The 18,564-nt window shown below is 44.6% G+C and overlaps 1 protein-coding gene across 1 annotated transcript in view; it reads left to right on the top strand.

Moving 5' to 3' along the window:
• Positions 1-390: 390 nt before the first annotated feature.
• The window catches only part of CLVS1 (clavesin 1), a 111,477-nt gene continuing 93,303 nt past the window's right edge, over positions 391-18,564 (top strand). The window contains exons 1-2 of the mRNA XM_009673514.2: positions 391-543; positions 12,346-12,971. Coding sequence (XP_009671809.1) covers positions 12,583-12,971 — 389 coding nt within the window. The 5' untranslated portion in view covers positions 391-543; positions 12,346-12,582. The remainder of the gene's footprint in view (positions 544-12,345; positions 12,972-18,564) is intronic.

Raw genomic sequence — 18,564 nt, 5'->3', positions numbered from 1 at the left:
TACTTTTTCTGTAGCTGCTGTAAATGTTGCAGGAGGTTGCACTCTCCTCAAGTTTTGATGGGGAAGGAGTGATGCTAGTAATAAAGGTACTGAAGACTATGCCTCCAGGTGATGGTACGAACCGCTATGCTTTCAGTGACCAGCTGTACAACTGCTTTCTCGGCTGTCAGCAGCCCCGGGGCTCCATTTTCCTGACTTCCGATGTGGTTGCAGTGCCCTGGGATCACTCCATCATCACTCCGCTTGCCGGGAGGCAGCCGGGCGGGCGGGCGGCAGGAGGGCTTAGGACCCAGGGGGACGACAACCGCCGTGTGGAAGGACCCAAGCTTTGGTGCACACGCCTCCTACCAAAAAAATGCATAGCCCCGTGGAGCTGGCGCTCTCTCATTCACAGTTTTCTAGAGAGATCTGAGCCTGAACCTGGGAGCCGGGAGATCTTTCACACCCGCCCCGCTCAACAGCAAGGACACCTACGGGGGGGGAAAATACTCATCCCACGCAGCCCCCCGCCACCTCAAGGCAAGGCTGCCTGGCTCTGTGCAGGTATTTGCATTTGTCTTTTCTCCGTTTGCAGCAGGGCGGCTCTCCGCGCTCCCCGTCCCTGCCCCCGCGCCGCCGCGCCCCGGCTGCGGCGCTTCAGCACCGGAGGACGGACAGCTCCCGGCCGCAGCCCCGCCGCGCTGCGGGCAGGGGCCGCTCCCCGCCCGGGCTCCTGCTCCCCGCGCCTCCCTGCGCCCTGCCCGCTCGGCCTCCCCGCCTGCCTGCCTGCCTCCCTGCGCCCTGCCCGCTCGGCCTCCCTGCCTCCCTGCCTGCCTCCCTGCGCCCTGCCCGCTCGGCCTCCCCGCCTGCCTGCCTGCCTCCCTGCGCCCTGCTCGCTCGGCCTCCCCGCCTGCCTGCCTGCCTCCCTGCACCCTGCCCGCTCGGCCTCCCCGCCTGCCTGCCTGCCTCCCTGCGCCCTGCCCGCTCGGCCTCCCTGCCTCCCTGCCTGCCTCCCTGCGCCCTGCCCGCTCGGCCTCCCCGCCTGCCTGCCTGCCTCCCTGCGCCCTGCCCGCTCGGCCTCCCTGCCTGCCTGCCTGCCTCCCTGCGCCCTGCCCGCTCGGCCTCCCCGCCTGCCTGCCTGCCTCCCTGCGCCCTGCCCGCTCGGCCTCCCTGCCTCCCTGCCTGCCTCCCTGCGCCCTGCCCGCTCGGCCTCCCTGCCTGCCTGCCTGCCTCCCTGCGCCCTGCCCGCTCGGCCTCCCTGCCTGCCTGCCTGCCTCCCTGCGCCCTGCCCGCTCGGCCTCCCTGCCTGCCTGCCTGCCTCCCTGCGCCCTGCCCGCTCGGCCTCCCTGCCTGCCTGCCTCCCTCCTTCCCTGCGCCCTGCCCGCTCGGCCTCCCTGCCTCCCTGCCTGCCTCCCTGCGCCCTGCCCGCTCGGCCTCCCTGCCTCCCTGCCTGCCTCCCTGCACCCTGCCCGCTCGGCCTCCCCGCCTCCCTGCCTGCCTCCCTGCGCCCTGCCCGCTCGGCCTCCCTGCCTGCCTGCCTGCCTCCCTGCGCCCTGCCCGCTCGGCCTCCCCGCCTCCCTGCCTGCCTCCCTGCGCCCTGCCCGCTCGGCCTCCCCGCCTCCCTGCCTGCCTCCCTGCGCCCTGCCCGCTCGGCCTCCCTGCCTCCCTGCCTACCTCCCTGCGCCCTGCCCGCTCGGCCTCCCCGCCTGCCTGCCTGCCTCCATGCGCCCTGCCCGCTCGGCCTCCCCGCCTCCCTGCCTGCCTCCCTGCGCCCTGCCCGCTCGGCCTCCCTGCCTCCCTGCCTCCCTGCTTGGCCTCCCTGCCTCCTCCCTGCCTGCTCCGCATCCCTGCCTGCCTGCTTCCCTCCCTGCCCCCTGCCTCCTCGGCCTCCCTGCCTGCCTCTCTGCCTACCTCCCTCCCTGCCCGCTCGGCCTCCCTGCCTCCCTGCCTTCCTCCCTGCCCCCTGTCTGCTTGGCCTCCCTGCCTGCTTCTGCCTGCCCGCTCGGCCTCCCTGCCTCCCTGCCCCGCTGCCTCCCTGCCCTCTGTCTGCTTGGCATCCCTGCCTGCTCTGCCTCCATCCCTGCCTCCCTGCCTGCTTGGCCTCCTGCCTGCTCTGCCTGTCTGCCTCCCTGCCTCCCTGCCCCCTTGGCCTCCTTGAGCCTCCCTGCCCCCTGCCTGCTCGGCTTCCCTGCCTCTCTGCCTCCCTGCCTCCCTTCCTCCCTCCCTCCCTGCTCGGCCTCCTGCCTGCTCTGCCTGCCTGCTCTGCCTCCCTGCCTGCTTGGCCTCCTGCCTGCTTTGCATCCCTGCCCGGCCTCCCTGCTTCCCTGCCAGACTACCTGCTCTGCTCTGCCTCCTTGCTCAGCCTCCCTGCCTCCCTGCCTCTCTGCTGGCTCAGTCTCCTGCCTGCTCTGCCTGCCTGCCCAGCCTGCCTGCCTCACTGCCCCCTGTACCTCCCTGCCTGCTCTGCCTGACTGCCTGGCCTCCCTCCCTGCCCAGCATCCCTGCCCACCTGCCTGCTCTGCATCCCTGCCCGCCCGCCTGCCTGCCTGCCCGCCTGCCCAGCCTCCCTACCTCCCTGCCCACTGCATTCCTGCCTGCTCTGCCTCCCTATCTGCTCTGCCTCCCTGTCTCCCTGCCTGCATGGCCTTCCTGCCTGCTCTGCCTGCTTGCCTGGCTTCCTTGTCTTCCTGTCTGCTCTGCCTGCTTGCCCAGCCTCCCTGCCTCCCCTGCCTCCCTGCCCACCTGCTCTGCCTGCATACCCAACCTTCCTGCCTCCCTGCCTGCCCTACCTCCCAGCCTGTCCTGCCTTCCTGCCTACCCTGCCTCCCTTCCTGCCCTATCTGTCCTCCCTATCTCCCTGCCTGCACACCCTGCCTCCCTACCTTCCTATGTGCCCAGCCTCCCTGCTCCCTGCCTTTCGTACCCGCCGTCCCTGCCCTGCCTGGCATCTCTGCTCCCTACCTGCACTGACTGCTTGACCTCCTGGCCCCCTGCCTCCCCACTCCTCTGTCTGCCCTGCCTCCCTACTCCCTTCCTCTCCTCCCTGCCTTGCTTCCTGCCTGCTTTGTCTCCCTGTTCCTTGCCTCCCTCCCTTGCTCCCTGCCTTGTCTGCTCCCTTCCTGCCCTGCTTGCCCTACCAGCTCTGCCTTCCTGCCTCCTCTACCTCTCTCGTTTCTGCTCCCAACTTCTTGCCTCCTGCCTCCTTGCATCCCTTACCTCCTCTGCCTACCTCACAGCCTCTGCTTTCTCTGCCTCCTCTCCTCCTTGCCCTGCCTTTTCTGCCTTATTTTTCCAGCTCCCTGCCCCCCTTTCTCCTCTATCTCCTTTCCTCCCTGCCCCTGTTTCCCTCTGCTCCTCTTTTCTGCCCCTTCCTCCCCTCCTGCTTCCCCTTCTTCCTCATCAGCCTTCATCCTTCATAGAAGAAGGCAAGATTGATTCTCCAGGAGCTGGGCAAGCAGTAGAAAGTGCAATAGCTGGAAGGGAAATTTCAGATGCAATTTCAGAGTAAGAGGTGAGATGGAGGGAGAAGGGTTGATACACGATGTTGAGGGAGCAAGGAATGACCCCAGCCGGGTGCAGACAGATAGGGGCTTGCCAAATACCAGCAGGTAGCCGTTTGCTCCACAGCAAGTTGATGCCTGTTTTAACCAGGAATATTAAACCTGGAGGGGGAGGAGAGAGCAAGGGGAGGGGGAAAACAAACAGGGTCAGTTAAATGTTCTGCTTTCCCAGTGGGAAACAGTGATGAGTGATCTGTGCAGGGAAGATATAGGGTGAACCATGCGTACCTTGTGGATCCTTTGCTGCAGGAAGTCAAGAATTAAGTCGTGGTCTCTGTAAACACTCAGTGTGTTCATTGAGGTCTTCATATAGAGAACAAACACAGAGCAAACATAGAGCAGGTAACAGCTAGAGAAATCGCATGCCTGCTACTTGCCTGACTTTAATTCCATTTGCCATGGTTTGATCCTGATGGGGGAGGGGGGAACACAGGAAGAAGGGAGCTTTCCCTTTTCAAAATGCTGATTTCCAAATCTAAATAAGCTCTAGTAATAATAAAGTTAAGGAGCAGATGGTTTGTTGTTGTCCCTCACTAAACAGTGGCTGGATCATATTTGGAAGGAAAAATTAAATTATAGAAAGGCAGCTTTCATGTGCTTTCTGAGTAATCAGATGATAACACAGATTTTCTCTAGTAATAAAAGTTAATGCAGAGCCAGCATCTGAATGACATATTATGTAACAGTATTATGCCATGTACTCAATAGCAAACTTAAAGGTTTTCTTTTTATGTAATGGTAAACCTTATAGATCTTTCCTCAATTTCCAGTTTGTATCCCAGCTTGAAATTAACAGGGCCAGCCTGAGTTTTGACCATAGTCGGTTCTAATATATATCTCTTATAAAATGTTGCTGATTATCTTAAGAATTCTGTTGACTCATCCTAACTTTGAAAACTCTTGAATATTTTCTAAAATTTAGATTATTGTAAGACATATGCAAAGCAAGGGAAGATATTCTGTTCTAAGAACTTTGGCATTCTTACTCTATGATTTCATTGTTTCTGACTTAAAATCTGGTGCAGACATCAGATACTCTGATAGTGAGTAACACTGGGTGCAACTGAGTAGTACAAGCAATGCAATTGAGTTCAGCAATGGAGGGATTGCAGAATCCTCCCTCCCCATTGCACTGAGTCCTAGTTCTTTAAACTCCATGTGCTTTGAACACAGAAGATGTTTCATTGAAACATGCAACAGCAGTCTCCTCATATTCCAGAAGAGAACCACGTCAGTTGAATTACAAATGGTCAGCTCCATAAAAGAATTCAGAAATTTTCCTTCAAATGGGGACTGCAAGCCACAGCAATTCTTAATTTAAGTGTGCAGTTACTGAAGCATTTGTGCTATTGTTTGGCAAGTGAGTATTATTTTCTCTCACAGCCCGTTGCTGTGGTGTCTGGCGCATACACAGACAAGATGCCACAATCAAATCCTACTGCTAACAAAAGGAAGCAACATCAGCCTTTTATGGAGTGGGAAGTTCAGTGAGCAGGCTATGGGAGAAGTTCACATAGGTTTTGTTAGATGAGTTATAGGTCTTTTCCTTCTTGATACCAATGTTGCTCTTTTTTTTCAGAGCTTTTTTTTCCTTAATAGGAAAATGCTTCTGGTACGTTCCTCAACTGAAAAAACAAACCTACGAACTATTACCAAATCATACTAACTTTCTTTTCTACAATTTCGGAGAGGTGTCTGTATACAGATCTTTGTGTTGTTTTTGCTCACACTTGAATAGGAGCGAAAGAAAAAAACGTGAAATTCCTTGGTGCAGAAATCTTCCTTCCTTCCCTCCCTCCTTCCTTCCTTCCTGCCTTCCTGCCTCCCTTCCCCATCCCTCCTTCCTTCTTTCCTACCATCCCTCCCTGCATACCTTCCCCCTCCTTCCTTCCTTTCCTTCCTTCCTTCCTTCTTTCTTTCCTTCCTTCCTTCATTCAGCCCTCTTTTTTCCTTTCTTGCCTCCTTCCTTCCCTCCTTCCCACCTGCCTGCCTGCCTTCCTTCCCTCCCCACCCCTGCCTTCCTCCTTCCTATCCTTACTTTTCTTCCGCCCCCCCCCCCCCCAATTTTTTTTAATTCATTTTTATGGCAATTAAGTATAAAGTAGAAGGAAAACAGTCAGTAATAGGCCCATAATGCACAATCACTCTGTCTACTATTTTTAAAGGAGGTTAATTTTTTAAATGTGGAGAGCTATAAAAGAACTGTAAAATTAGGTAATCATCATGTTATTAAAGGTGTACCACTAAATATCTTGTTTTGTTCCTTCTTCTGCCTAACTTTGCGCAGATGTCAGAAGACAACCAGTTAGTTCAGTGCACTTAGACTTTCAGGGACTATAAAATTTCTACATGTAGGTTAATTATCATGTTTGGGGCTCAGAATTCATGTTTTACCTTTTGCTGATAGTTTATTCTACAAGCCGATTCTATACTATTGGACCAAGTGACCTCTGACCAGGATGCTTTTTGTAGGCTTGAATGGTGACACTTGGAATATTTCATGACTGACACGTTAAGTCTCACGTAGCCTGCTGCTTCTTTCGTATGCCATATGCTGGATACCCCTGAGCAGGCAGAACATTCCCATAGGGATTTGCAGTTCATCTGTGACTGATGAATATTAAAACTTTAAACTATGATTTAGAGAAAGACTGATATAATCTTATTCAGTCCACAGATTTTTTTCTTGTCTAACTTGTTTATTTACATGTTGTTTGATGTGCCTTCCTCAGAACATCATCCCATTTCCTTAATATCCCGGTAGGTAATAAGTTTGCAAATTTCAGGTCAAAAGATAATGAGGTAAAAATCTTCATTTCATGTGTTTCATAAAGCCTTGTCACATCAGTCTCTCCTCACTCTTGAAAACTTGCAGTAACAACAGGAACAACTGCAGGGTAGTGTTGCAAACACAACTGCCCTACTTGCTGCACTCAGAGTTGCAAAAATCAGTCCAGTTGCTGCCGTGCTTTGTACTGTACCATGGCTAAATTACCCCTGCTGGTCGGATAAGTATGGCCCCAGAGTACGCTGTAACTGTCTAAAGCTGACAAAAAGCCTGTAATAGGAGGGCAGTAGAAATTTGTGATGTATCATTTTTTATTGAGCTGAAGGAAATTGTTAACATTTGTACCTGAGCGAGGAGATCAAGTCCCAAGAAAGTGTGGAAAAACATCAAATTCCCCATGCTGCTGTTACAGTCACAAGCATTTCCTGTTTTCACATTGAAAAGAAGCAACAGTTCCCTAGTGAAGGTTTACAAGAGCACCAGGCCTTGAAGGTGAAAGGATTGAGATGTTTCCCTTGTTTAGATTCACTAGCAGTATCTAGTCCTTTAGGGAAGGGATACAGGGAAGCAAGAGACGTTTATGATTTTAGTAGCAGTCAACCTGTGGAGTTTTGATGCAAGGTGGGCCCAGAGCAAGGGTGTGTATGTGGGGTGTCCTGTTGGGAAAAACAAAGAAATGATAAACTGCTGGTACCCTGATTGTGCTGTTGAAGCCTAGCTTTACACTAGGAATAGAGGGAGAGTTTGCAGTAGACCTCCCGGTGTCCTAGAGTATAACACTGCTTCACATTTTTCCCTTGATGCAGCGCAATCATGACTATTATGCATAGGGTGGAATGATTGCCCAGATGTTAGCGTGGAAGCTGGCAACTCGTAAGACACATGTTCTGGTCCCAGCTCCGTGAAACATGTCCTGCATGACCTCAGACAAATCACTCAAGGCTGCCTTTCTCCCCATTGACTGAGAATACGATGCCAGGATCCGGCAGCTAAGGACAACGAGATTTTCTCATCGGTCTTTTGGGCTTAGTTTATGGGGCCATGATATGATATTCTCTATGTCTGAGTACGCCATTCCCTGTGTGGGCTCCTACTAAGAGCCCACAGCTCCTACTAAGAGCCCACAAGGTGCTGCAGGAGCCATTCCTAAGCTATAAGTACCACTATGGCTTCATCTTTCCTTGCCCTTATGGACTAGGCCCTGCTATAGCAGAACCTAGCCCCAAGATGTTTTCCGCAGTTAACATCAAAATATTTTTAAAAAAGCAATTTAATGAGATGACACCCACACTCTAAAATGAAATCATTCTTGGTTACCATTTTCCTTCCCTCCGTGCCCACTCCCTTCATCTTTGGCATGATTTTATCAGCTAATATCTGGATGAATGCTACTAGTTAGGAATTATATAATGAGACAAATTATAACTAACAGTGATTAGTGACCTACTAATTCTAGGTGAGGATCACACCCTAGTGCCTTCCCCATTTGAAAATTGTGGTAATGAACTTTTAAACAGCACATAGTGTTGGACTGAATCTAAAACACCCATTAGACAGAGGCAACAAAAATCTGTCTGGAACTGAAGTGCATGGGAAAAGGCCAAATGGACATGACAGTGCTTCAGGAGGCGGATGATGTTGCAGGAACAACTAAGTGGCTAGGCACAAGATGATCCAGACAATTGTCATCATCAGCAAGAGCAAGTTTGGCCAATTTTACAGTGAGGTAGGGGAAATGGATGTTGAATGATGATCTGGAAGTTATCACGGCAGAGCAAGCAGGAAAGGACATTGAGATCTTTGGACAGAAAGTGCTATATGCATACTTACGATATTATCTTCATTTTAGTTAAACATGAATTATTAATATAAATTTTATTATTAACTGAATCTTGTTTTTTGAGGGTCAGGTGAAATTATAAGCTGTTGATCAGAAGACCATATCCCATTTTCAATATTTTACTTTATTTATGAAGCTGCTGTTCATCCCTTGTCATTCTCTTATTGTGACTGAAAATACATAAGCTGAAATGGTATGTCATATCAGAGTTTTGGTGAATGCCTTTTTTCCCTGTGTATTAATATGTTTCAAACTTCTATTAATTATTTTTCCTTGTTTAAAGTTGGGTTTTGTTCCTTTGGAGGGACGATTTATTGTAAGTGGCTGTGAAAAGGCATCAGGAGAGCAAATAGTCCTTTGGGAACACAGAGTCACAATACAGGAAAACAGCTGTAGAGACTATAACAGAGATTATAGTGTGCCAACACATAGCAACAATATTCAAGGTAGGAAGAAAAAGCTAGCATCGTCATTTGGAAAAACAAAAATGCAAAACAAAGATACAAATGTCTTAAATATTAGGAGATGAATCAGAGCTACTCACAACACCAGACGAGAAGGAAAAACTGCCATATTGGGGGGGAGTGAAAATGGAGAAGGTTATACCTTTAGCAGCCAGGATAAATCAGTACCGTTTGAGAAAGCAAAGTGATAATTAAACTGGATAGCATTGGGGCAGTAAATATATTGCCTAGGTAAACAGTGGGAGGACCAAATCATCAATTGATATAAATCATATAAACTCCTTGAAATCAATGGTGCTGGGGTGGATTACAACTAGCCCCTGACTTGTGGTGTGATTTAGACAGTGACAGCGTTGTTTACACATATATGGATTATTGTGCAATATATCACATCATGCCAATAAAGTATTTTAGAACAAAGTCTGTTCAGGCTGCTAATCAGGATAATCTGTAGAATCTCTCCTATAAATTGCAACCCAAGGCTATAACTCAGCTCACTATCAGAAAACTCTGGTACGCATTTTAAAATATATTATTTTTTGATAGATTGAATATGTGTAAGTTTGGTAACAAATTATGACTGGACAGGCATTTAGCTCTATCTCCTTGGGACCACCCTAGGCATAAAGGGTGCAAATACACTTAAAGAGGGTAGCAACAGCAGCAAAGCATAATAATAAATAGTATCACTCTTGACACTAGTTGCATGGGAATCCTAAAAGCAAACCTAAAGGATTAGACTTTCTTTCTAGGTCTTATCCCATTTCCTTCTGGAGCAGACTGTAGCTGATCCACCAACAATTTGCCTCATTTCCATAGAGAAGGTTTGAGTCAGAAAAGAAGCAGAGTAAGGGGCAATTTTTCTCTCTTCAACTCTGAGGAAATGGGGGGACCCACTGGGGTCACAGTTACCTGCCACAAGTCACAGCAGGTCCAAGGATGTTCAGATTCATGGTGGGTCCTGAGCCAGAGCTGGGGCAGATCCTAAACCAGCTCCATGCTACTGCCCCTCCTCTGCTAAACACTCTAGGGCAGAGCTGGCCTCCTTTGGATACTAGCAGCTGTTAAAACTGGGGAAAGAACTGCCCCTTATGCTGCCCAATGACAGTGTCACATGTAAATACATTGAGATCCCCTAACTCGCTCTCTGTGGAGGCAGCTGTGATTAAAAACACGATTAATGCAAGAAAATGATGCTAATGCCACAGTTAATTTGAGCTTTTAAGCATGAAATATGGGTGTGATTCTTCTATGGCCTACATCAGTTTTGCTCAGCATAGTTCAGTTGGCACCCGTAGAGCTATCCTAATTTGATCTAATGAAAGCAAAAGAAAAATAAATGCAGTTCCCATATTTTTATGTATGTAATCCACATTTAAGAAAATCCATCTTTCTTTAAGAAGAGAATAATGTGCACCTACAGATAACACCCACAAAACTTCAGAGTGTGTTCTTCTAGAGTCATTTGTGCACTGTAGTGACTTGTCAAAGGCAGCCAACTTTCTTTCCTTCTTGTCTCTGCCTTGCTTTTTCACGTCTTCCCAGGCTGATGAATCATCAGATACTCTGCCCTGCAGATAGCTCTACATAACTCTAGCTCCATAATGAATACAGAAACAGGTTGCTTAACAAACTCCCTTTTGTATCACCCACAGACATGTCTAATACACACTGCTGCTGAATGAAAGGCTTTGGGAAGTGTCCTTCCCCCCCACTTCTCCCCACAAACGTCCTTTGAGAGAACACGTGGAAACGCTCTGTATTCAGATTTAGGGATCACCCTGGGGCTGCAGCTGAGCCCAAAATGCAGTTTGTATCAATGATAAACAAGCTCACAAAATAGGGAACTCAAGTATCCCTTGCGCTGATTAACTTCCAGGCCCAGCAGTGTAACTCTGAGCAGCCTCTGGACTAACAATTACTCTGGCGGCTGCTGTCCCCTTTGTCTGATATGAGAGCACTGAGCCCCGGGGGGGGGAGGGGGCAGCTAAGTGAGACCGTGCTTTTGCTATCAATAATGCATAATTTTTCCAAACAGCTTCCTTCAAATATAATAAAGCAGGTCTTTCACTGAGGGATTCCCTTTTAATTTTTAAAACCAATTTTTCTTTTCCAGAAACGAGAGAGAGAGCTAGATCAGTTAAGCTGTACTGGGGTTCTGTTCATTTGTTTGTTTTTGCAATGGCTGAAAAATCAGAAGGATCTTGATCTTTCTTCATACACATTTCACACTGGAAGAGACTTTGATCTTATTTCATGCAAGTGTAACTACATAGACTTCCCTGACAGCATCTTGCTAATTATGTCATTGAAATGTAAGAGATTCACTGTACCGTTTTGCTCATACATAACAGCTTAAACAGTTTTTATTCTAACCCTTGTAAAAACAAACTCAAGGCAAAGTACAAGAATGTACATGAAATTCGGGAAAAGTGTATGATACTGAAAATATGAATTTGGAATAAACTATACCTCTTTTCAACTAAAACAGCAGCCCTGTTGGGTTAGATTCATCAAACACTTTGCTCATGGGAAGTTTTCTTGAGTTTTCAACTTCTAAGCAAAATGGATACAAATTTCCTTTTTTACAGAAGTACTATTATGTAACTACACCCCCTACAAGACCCAAAACTTTTAAAAATAACATGAGAAGTGACCTAGAAATTAAGAAATGCCATGAGTCCACCAAGAATCATGATGGAGCAATAATGGTGGAATATGGGTAGTTTGAATGATCTGTTTTCCTAAGTGGTAAAAGTCCTTACAGATATTGTTTGTCTGAAAGGAAAAGATCCTATGTCTTCCATGTCAAAAAGGTAGATTTTGTTTGTGTTCAGCAAGATATCCAGACATCCATTAGATCTACAGCTATAAAATACCAGTGGAGACAAAGTATCTGCAATCTTTCCAGAAAAAATAGCTTGGCCAGCACAATACTATACTTTCTGTCTGTTGTGACCATCACAACAGATATTCTACTTCATGATAAGCTTGAGTTTTGTCTCCAGTACAAGAGATAGGCTAATAAATATTGATTATCCTTCATGCTTCTCCTTATACTTCTCTTAGGTGTTCTTCTTCATTACTTTTGAGATAACACTGTATTTCATACCAAACACAGTGATTTGTCTTCACTGTCTAAAAGACGCATAAAGTCTCAAAGGGAAATGTTTCCCGTGAGGTTTTACCAAGTAGAGAATACCTCTGGTGCTGGTGGAGTTTTTGCTTTTTATCATAGTTTCAGGAACGACTCCGGGACTAACTCAAGGAAAATTACAAACTGATATTACATGTTATCAAACAGTGCTTTATTATGATAAGTGTAAATCTGCATATTTAGGAAGTCAAAATGTTCCTATTAGGGATGTTAAAAATAACTACTATTTTTACTTTTGTCATCCAGGCCTTGAAGTTATAGAATGCTGGAATTTCCATACTTTTATATGATAACTTTTAAAAGCATACTCTAATCTTAAACTCATACAGCATATCATTATCGGTTTATTAGATTGCCTTTCTGAAAACCTGAATATATACATTCTAGATGTCAGTGGCTGTTTTATCTTAACTGCACCTATTCTGAAATTATTTGACTTCAATCCTCTTACATATGACGCACACAAAACAATTTTATTGCTATATTTCAGAAATGCATTGGTGCAAGCTTTATATACGTATTTAATCTTTCTTTTATATATTTGCTTTTTCTTTCAGTAAGCAATGGAATAAGCTATATTTTCCTTTGGATGGATTATACTACATATGAACTGCAGGTTGCTCTTTCTGCAAGAATAAGAAAAGGCCTTCCACTTTCATTTGTTAAATATCAGCTTGATAGCAAAAAGCTTCTGAATGGCTCACGCTCACAGCAGACCATTAGTTGAATGGGATCAGCATTTCTCCTTCTAAAATATTTGAAGTGAAGGATTTGAAAAAGAGGTTTTCGCAGAGATGACCCATTTACAAGCTGGGCTTAGTCCAGAGACTATAGAGAAAGCCCGTCTGGAACTGAATGAAAACCCAGACATTTTGCATCAGGACATCCAGCAAGTCAGGGACATGATCATTACAAGGCCTGACATTGGGTTTTTACGTACGGATGATGCCTTCATCTTGAGATTTCTCCGAGCCAGAAAGTTTCACCAAACTGAGGCCTTCAGACTGTTGGCTCAGTACTTCCAGTACCGCCAGTTAAATCTGGATATGTTCAAAAACTTCAAGGCTGATGATCCAGGAATCAAACGGGCTCTGACAGATGGATTCCCGGGAGTGCTGGAAAATCGTGATCACTGTGGCAGGAAGATTCTTCTACTTTTTGCAGCCAACTGGGATCAGAGTAGGTAAATGTAGATAGTGTCCTTATACTTTTGCATACACATACACTCAACTCTTAACTGAATATTCATAACCATACTTGAAGCACCAAGGTCAGTAAAACATTTTGTAACCATGAATCCATTCCACTGAAGCTTTTGTTTGACCTGATCACCTCCCATTCTTCAGATATAACACCCCATGGACTAAATGTACATCAGTGTTTCAAACAAGTAGCTCACATCCTTCTCCATAAATACTTCCAATTTTAAGCTAGATAGTGTCTTCTTGCTGTAAATACATTAATATATATTGTATAATTACTTCAATAATGTTATAGATCAGTTGAACAGGTTGACAGGAAGCAAATGCCTCAAAACATACGGTGGTCCTCGTTGCTCTTCCAGTTCAGAAGGAAGTGACCCTATTTATCCTATTTCCAGACTTCTTAACAGATCATCTTTTGGTTTTAACCATTTCAGGAATTATAGCCTCTGCTATGAGATTTCCAGGAACTGTATCATAATTTCTACACACTCTGGTTAATGTATGCTGGTTACTCTGGTAAATGGGAGGTTCATGTAAAGGTTATTTTCTGTTCAGGTTATTTCTTTACAGGATGGTATGAACGAAGACATCTTCCAGCCATTAGTATAAAATGATGTTCTTAAATGTTAATGTGATTAGTCAGCTTTCACTACCTATTTGAAGTGATATAAATACAGAGAAAGGGGGATAGTCCAGGAATATCATGTTCACATTGTCCTCTTTGTTAGAAGTCATTCCATTACAGTTTCCCTGCCTTCACGATGAGATTGAGAAATGCAATCACCTGTAGGATTGCCATGTGTTCTGCTGATTTTTCATAGAAGACAGAAGAACAAAATCCAGATTCAGGTTTTGAACACCATAAATTCTGATGAGCTCCAGGTAGGATTTTGCCTTGGCACAGTCTAAAGTTGTGTGTGAAAGTATCTTTCATCTGCAAAACTGATTAGAATGGGACTTTGAACTCACATTGTAGAAATTATTAGGGAACAGTACATACATGCTTGCAATGTTTAAAGTTTATTGTTTTTCTGGGAAAACTTTTGATCATCCTGTGAACACAGAGTTCAGAAATGTTTGCAATTTTCTTTTGCATTTACAGATTTGGTAAATAAATGCACCGAAATGTAGCTTTGGATATGCAAAAGTATTTGGTACATGCTGGGTGAAATTCTCACCCATCTAAAGCCGGTGATAAAAGTACTGTTAACTACAGTGGGGTCAGCAGTTTATCTCCTGTGATTTATTATGGGATTCAGTACTCTTTCTGAACTGTGAGCTTTCCCTTCTTCCAGCTAGAAACCCCCTCCTTTAGCAACCAGGCTGGAAAGACAGATGAATGAACACTTATCTTGAATTAATACAAAGTATAAGCTTTAGAAGCCAGAAGCATTGTGACTCTGCTGTTGGACTTAAAGGATTTAGGTATTATACAGAGCCAGCCTTGGCTTTCTGATCCTTTGACAAAATGAATCCTTACGATTAACCTCGTTCATCAGACCCTGCTCTGAGAGAGCTGCAAATGCTGTTGTTTAAGGCTTCCACACCAAGATTTTGACAGAAATTTGATTCTTGATAGATTTTGGCTCAAATTTTCTGAAAGTATTTTAATATCTATCCATGTATTAGTGTGCACGTGCGTGTAGACAAAACCAAGGTGTTCCTATGTTCAAGATAACTTGTTTCTGAAAGTGTAAATTTAACCCTCACATAAGAAAGGTTTAGGCTAAAAGGTTAGGATACATTTTCCTAAGCAGAACTCCTCAGTGAATCTGAAAATTGTGTGCAAATTCTACTTTTCTTCAGTCAGTGAATCTCAATTCCTGGTTTCAAGTGACAAGAAGTGTCATTTCTGCTGGCTTTTTTAGCACTGCAACTCACAGGTTTGGGACAGGAGTATTTTGACTAAGACTTAAGGATAGGATTTGGCCCAGACATTGGCCTGTACATAGAGGTATCGTCTCCTCTTTTTTACTGTCTAAAGGTGCTCAATGCACCAGACAGTCTAGCAGCATTTACAAGAGCAAAGCTGTTTAGGAGCAAGAAACAATGGGTATAACACCTCATTAAGCAGCAGGGAAGCAAGTTATGGACCAGAAGAAATATATGTGCATATACAAGAAAAACTCCGTACTTTGTGCATGTCTTGCATACATGCGTCTTGAGTAGCACTTACACAGATATGTCTTCAGTGATGGCACAATCTTATAAGCTCAGTTGCTATCCTTAACCTAATGCTATCAACTCATCTGAAATTATAGCATTATACAAGAACATTGGTATGACGTTCGCACGAAAGAGTAAGAGCTCAGTCTTCAGCATGCCTTTCCTCATCTACCGTTGGCTGTGGTTTCTTTTTCTTTATCATTAAATTATAATTTGTAAAGGAAGGATCCTTTAAAAGCAGCACTGCTACAATCTGTAAACTAAATTTTAGCTCAGGCATTTCTTTCCATTTATATTCTTGGGAATAAGGTAGGTGTATGGATCACATGTCAAGGAGGGAAAGCAGCTGCAAAACTTTCTGGTCTTACAAATATGTTGATTTTAAAATTAAATGTTATTTTTGTGAAACGTGACCGTTTAGATGCATCAAATCCAAAACATTTTTAAGGGTGCCCGTATCAAGGGTACAACCTGTATGTGAGCTTGCAGAAGAATTTTTAATTTTAGTGAAACAAATGTAATTGACAGGTCAGTTGGAAGTTTTGCTAGGAATTCCACCTGAAAAAATAGCTTTTCTTTCCAGCCTGAATGTTTCCAGCCTCAGCTTTCAGCTTTTGGATTGTGGTATTTAAAAAGGACCATGGAAATACGAAATCTTCCCATGTGTGTACTTATGTGTCCCGAGCATGTCATCTTTTAACCTACTTTTGAATTCACTGAGGATGCAGCACTGTAAGAAAAGTTACTGCCAGACAACATGAAGATGGCACATTAGCTACTCTACAGAAAAGGTCCTTTTGTTCACTTTTAACCATGGTGACGGTTGCCTAACCCAATTTTCCTTGAGGGCAAAACAACCTTGTATTTTCCACAAGGTAAGAACATACTTGAGGGTAGTCAGCACAGAGAAGGTAAGGTTCTGCAAGGTAACACACTAGCTTAATATGTAGCAATATCTTTGTGCTGTCAAAGCTTAAATAGAAAGAACTTTTTTACTCTCAGAACTAGGAAGATATTGCAGGCTGCTAACACTCTGCATCACTGTATTCTAGACCTTTCCTATTGTTTTAGCATTGTTAATGTGCTGGTGAGAGGAACTGAACACAGCTTTTCACTAATAAACCACCATGGAGTAACAGAATTTCACACTTTCCTGCTCAGTAGTTCCCTCCTTATACCTATAAGGATTGTCACTGTTTTCTTAGCCGCTCTCTCACATTTTAAGCTCATCCACAGCTCAGATCTGCTCCCAAATCACTGTTTCCCAAAATACAGACACCACTGGTGGATGTGTCATACATTTTCATCTATAATGCGGGCACAGTCTAGCATGTGATTCACACAGCTCTGCAGAGCTGAGCCTGTCCTCATCATCAGTTATCACCACGTGGTTTTTGTGCATCTGCAAAGTTCACCAGCAAGAACTGTATTTTTGCTTTCACATTGTTGAAAAATATAATGATTATTGTTTTGACCCAAACATCCTCCATCACCAGGAAGAAAAACCATAAGGAGTGGAAATTCCTATCTCAAAATCACTAGCTGAGATCTATCATTGTGCCAGCCTTTCATTTATTTAGCATATTCTGCACTGATTTGCTTTTTTATCTATTTTTGGATGGGTTTCTTAAAGAAGATGTGATCAATCTCTCTCTAGGTGTAAGTCTCAGTTAGTAGCTTTTGTATTTATTAGTCAACGTTAATCAAATATGATACAGAATAGAAGATATTAAATAAGTGAGTATGGAAGGATAGAGGGAAGAGAGAAAGATAAGATTAGCTCCACAGTGTTGAGCTATATTAGCATACACTACAGAATTTGCTCAGGGGAGTGTCATCATACACTTTGATCAGAACTCAGTCCTAGGAGGTGCAGGACATGCTATGAGATGAGGACTCACTTAAAAACCACACAAGCTTCTCATATACTACTGCTTGCAGAGCAACTTATTTGTAAATGGAAATCCCAAAATATTAAAGAAAAGTAAGGATGCCAAACTGATCTTACCAGGAATTGCTTGGGGAAATAATTTACATCAGAAAAATAACAGTCTGTAAAACAAATAAATACATATCTACATACAGTTTCGATGAGACCCAAACCAGGATTTTCGCCAAACCACAAATGTGCTACATGGGCTAGATTAAAAATATTCTTCCTCACACTTTCTTACTTCCTCAGCCACACCCATCCTGAGCCCTCATTTTACCAATGCGTATAGAGTAAAATTAAACTTCTTCAAAAAGCAAAAGGTCCCTTTTTGCTGTTAGATTGAGGAAACCCTTTAGTAACTACTGCAGCTCTTCCTAGGTCTGCCACTGCCTTCTAATACATTCTGCTCATACACCTGGGAGATGGGAGTTTTGCATGAACAAGTGATTCAGCAAAAGATTTTCATTAATCCTTCAAGTAAAGATATTTCCTTCAAGGTTGTTCAGCCAGAGTAAAATTTATTTCCATGTAGAGAGCCAGCACAGGGACTATCTCCATTCACGACACATAGGAAGCGTACTGACCCTCTGCAAACAAGAGCCTTGGGGTTTAGGGACACGAGATCGTTAACGGTCTTTTTCAGCAAAATGGTGGTTAATTTCTGTTTTCGTAGTTGGACTATTATGTCTCAGAAGCTGTCATATAGCTCCAAAAATTCTGTAAGGAAGTCAGAGGGAAAAATTGCTTCTTTGTTTGCTACGTATATTTGCAAACCAGCTGCCACCCGTAAATTCTCTTTTATTACCAAGGAGTCTCAAATGCCAGATACTTACCATTCTGTAGGAAAGTGTACAGAGATAGGCTAAAGGGCAAAGAATTACTCTGACATAGCAGTAAACCTACAGCTGTAAATATTTTAAAGGATCACGATAGAAAAAATTGCATCCTTGCTGAGAATGTTTATAGTGATATAATTACAAGGATATTATCATCAGGAGATCGCGTTGGTATGAATGAGTATGCCTCAGATGCTGATTATTCGAATATATTTCAAGTAAAATCTCAATTGCTTAATAGAATACCAAGGAATAAACATCTGTTGAGATGGATTTATAGTCAGGCAAACCGTAGCAATAACTCAGCCTCATAGCAGTTTATTAAGAGATATTGCTACAGAAATACGATAAGCCCTAACACCAGAGTAATTTTTACAAAGCAAGTCTTTGTGTTTGGCTAGGAGGTATTACTTCTGTGTCAGAAGATGCATCCAGTAATGCGGATTGAGGTTGAGGCTGTGGTTCAAATGTCACAGTAACCAATAAATAGCCTAGTAGTAAAAGATATTTTAAAAATGACTAATTCATGCTACATCATCACATTACTGAGCTAGTCTGAAATGTTAGCAGAATTCAGGGTAGTAAAGGTGTACCATAAGCAGAATACTCATTTAGGAGAGTGACAGATAAGGAAAT

This window comes from Struthio camelus, chromosome 2 (genome assembly GCF_040807025.1).
Source record: "Struthio camelus isolate bStrCam1 chromosome 2, bStrCam1.hap1, whole genome shotgun sequence".
Taxonomy (NCBI): domain Eukaryota; kingdom Metazoa; phylum Chordata; class Aves; order Struthioniformes; family Struthionidae; genus Struthio; species Struthio camelus.
The sequence above is the reverse complement of the archived record's forward strand: the minus strand, read 5'-3'. Positions and strand labels throughout refer to the sequence as shown.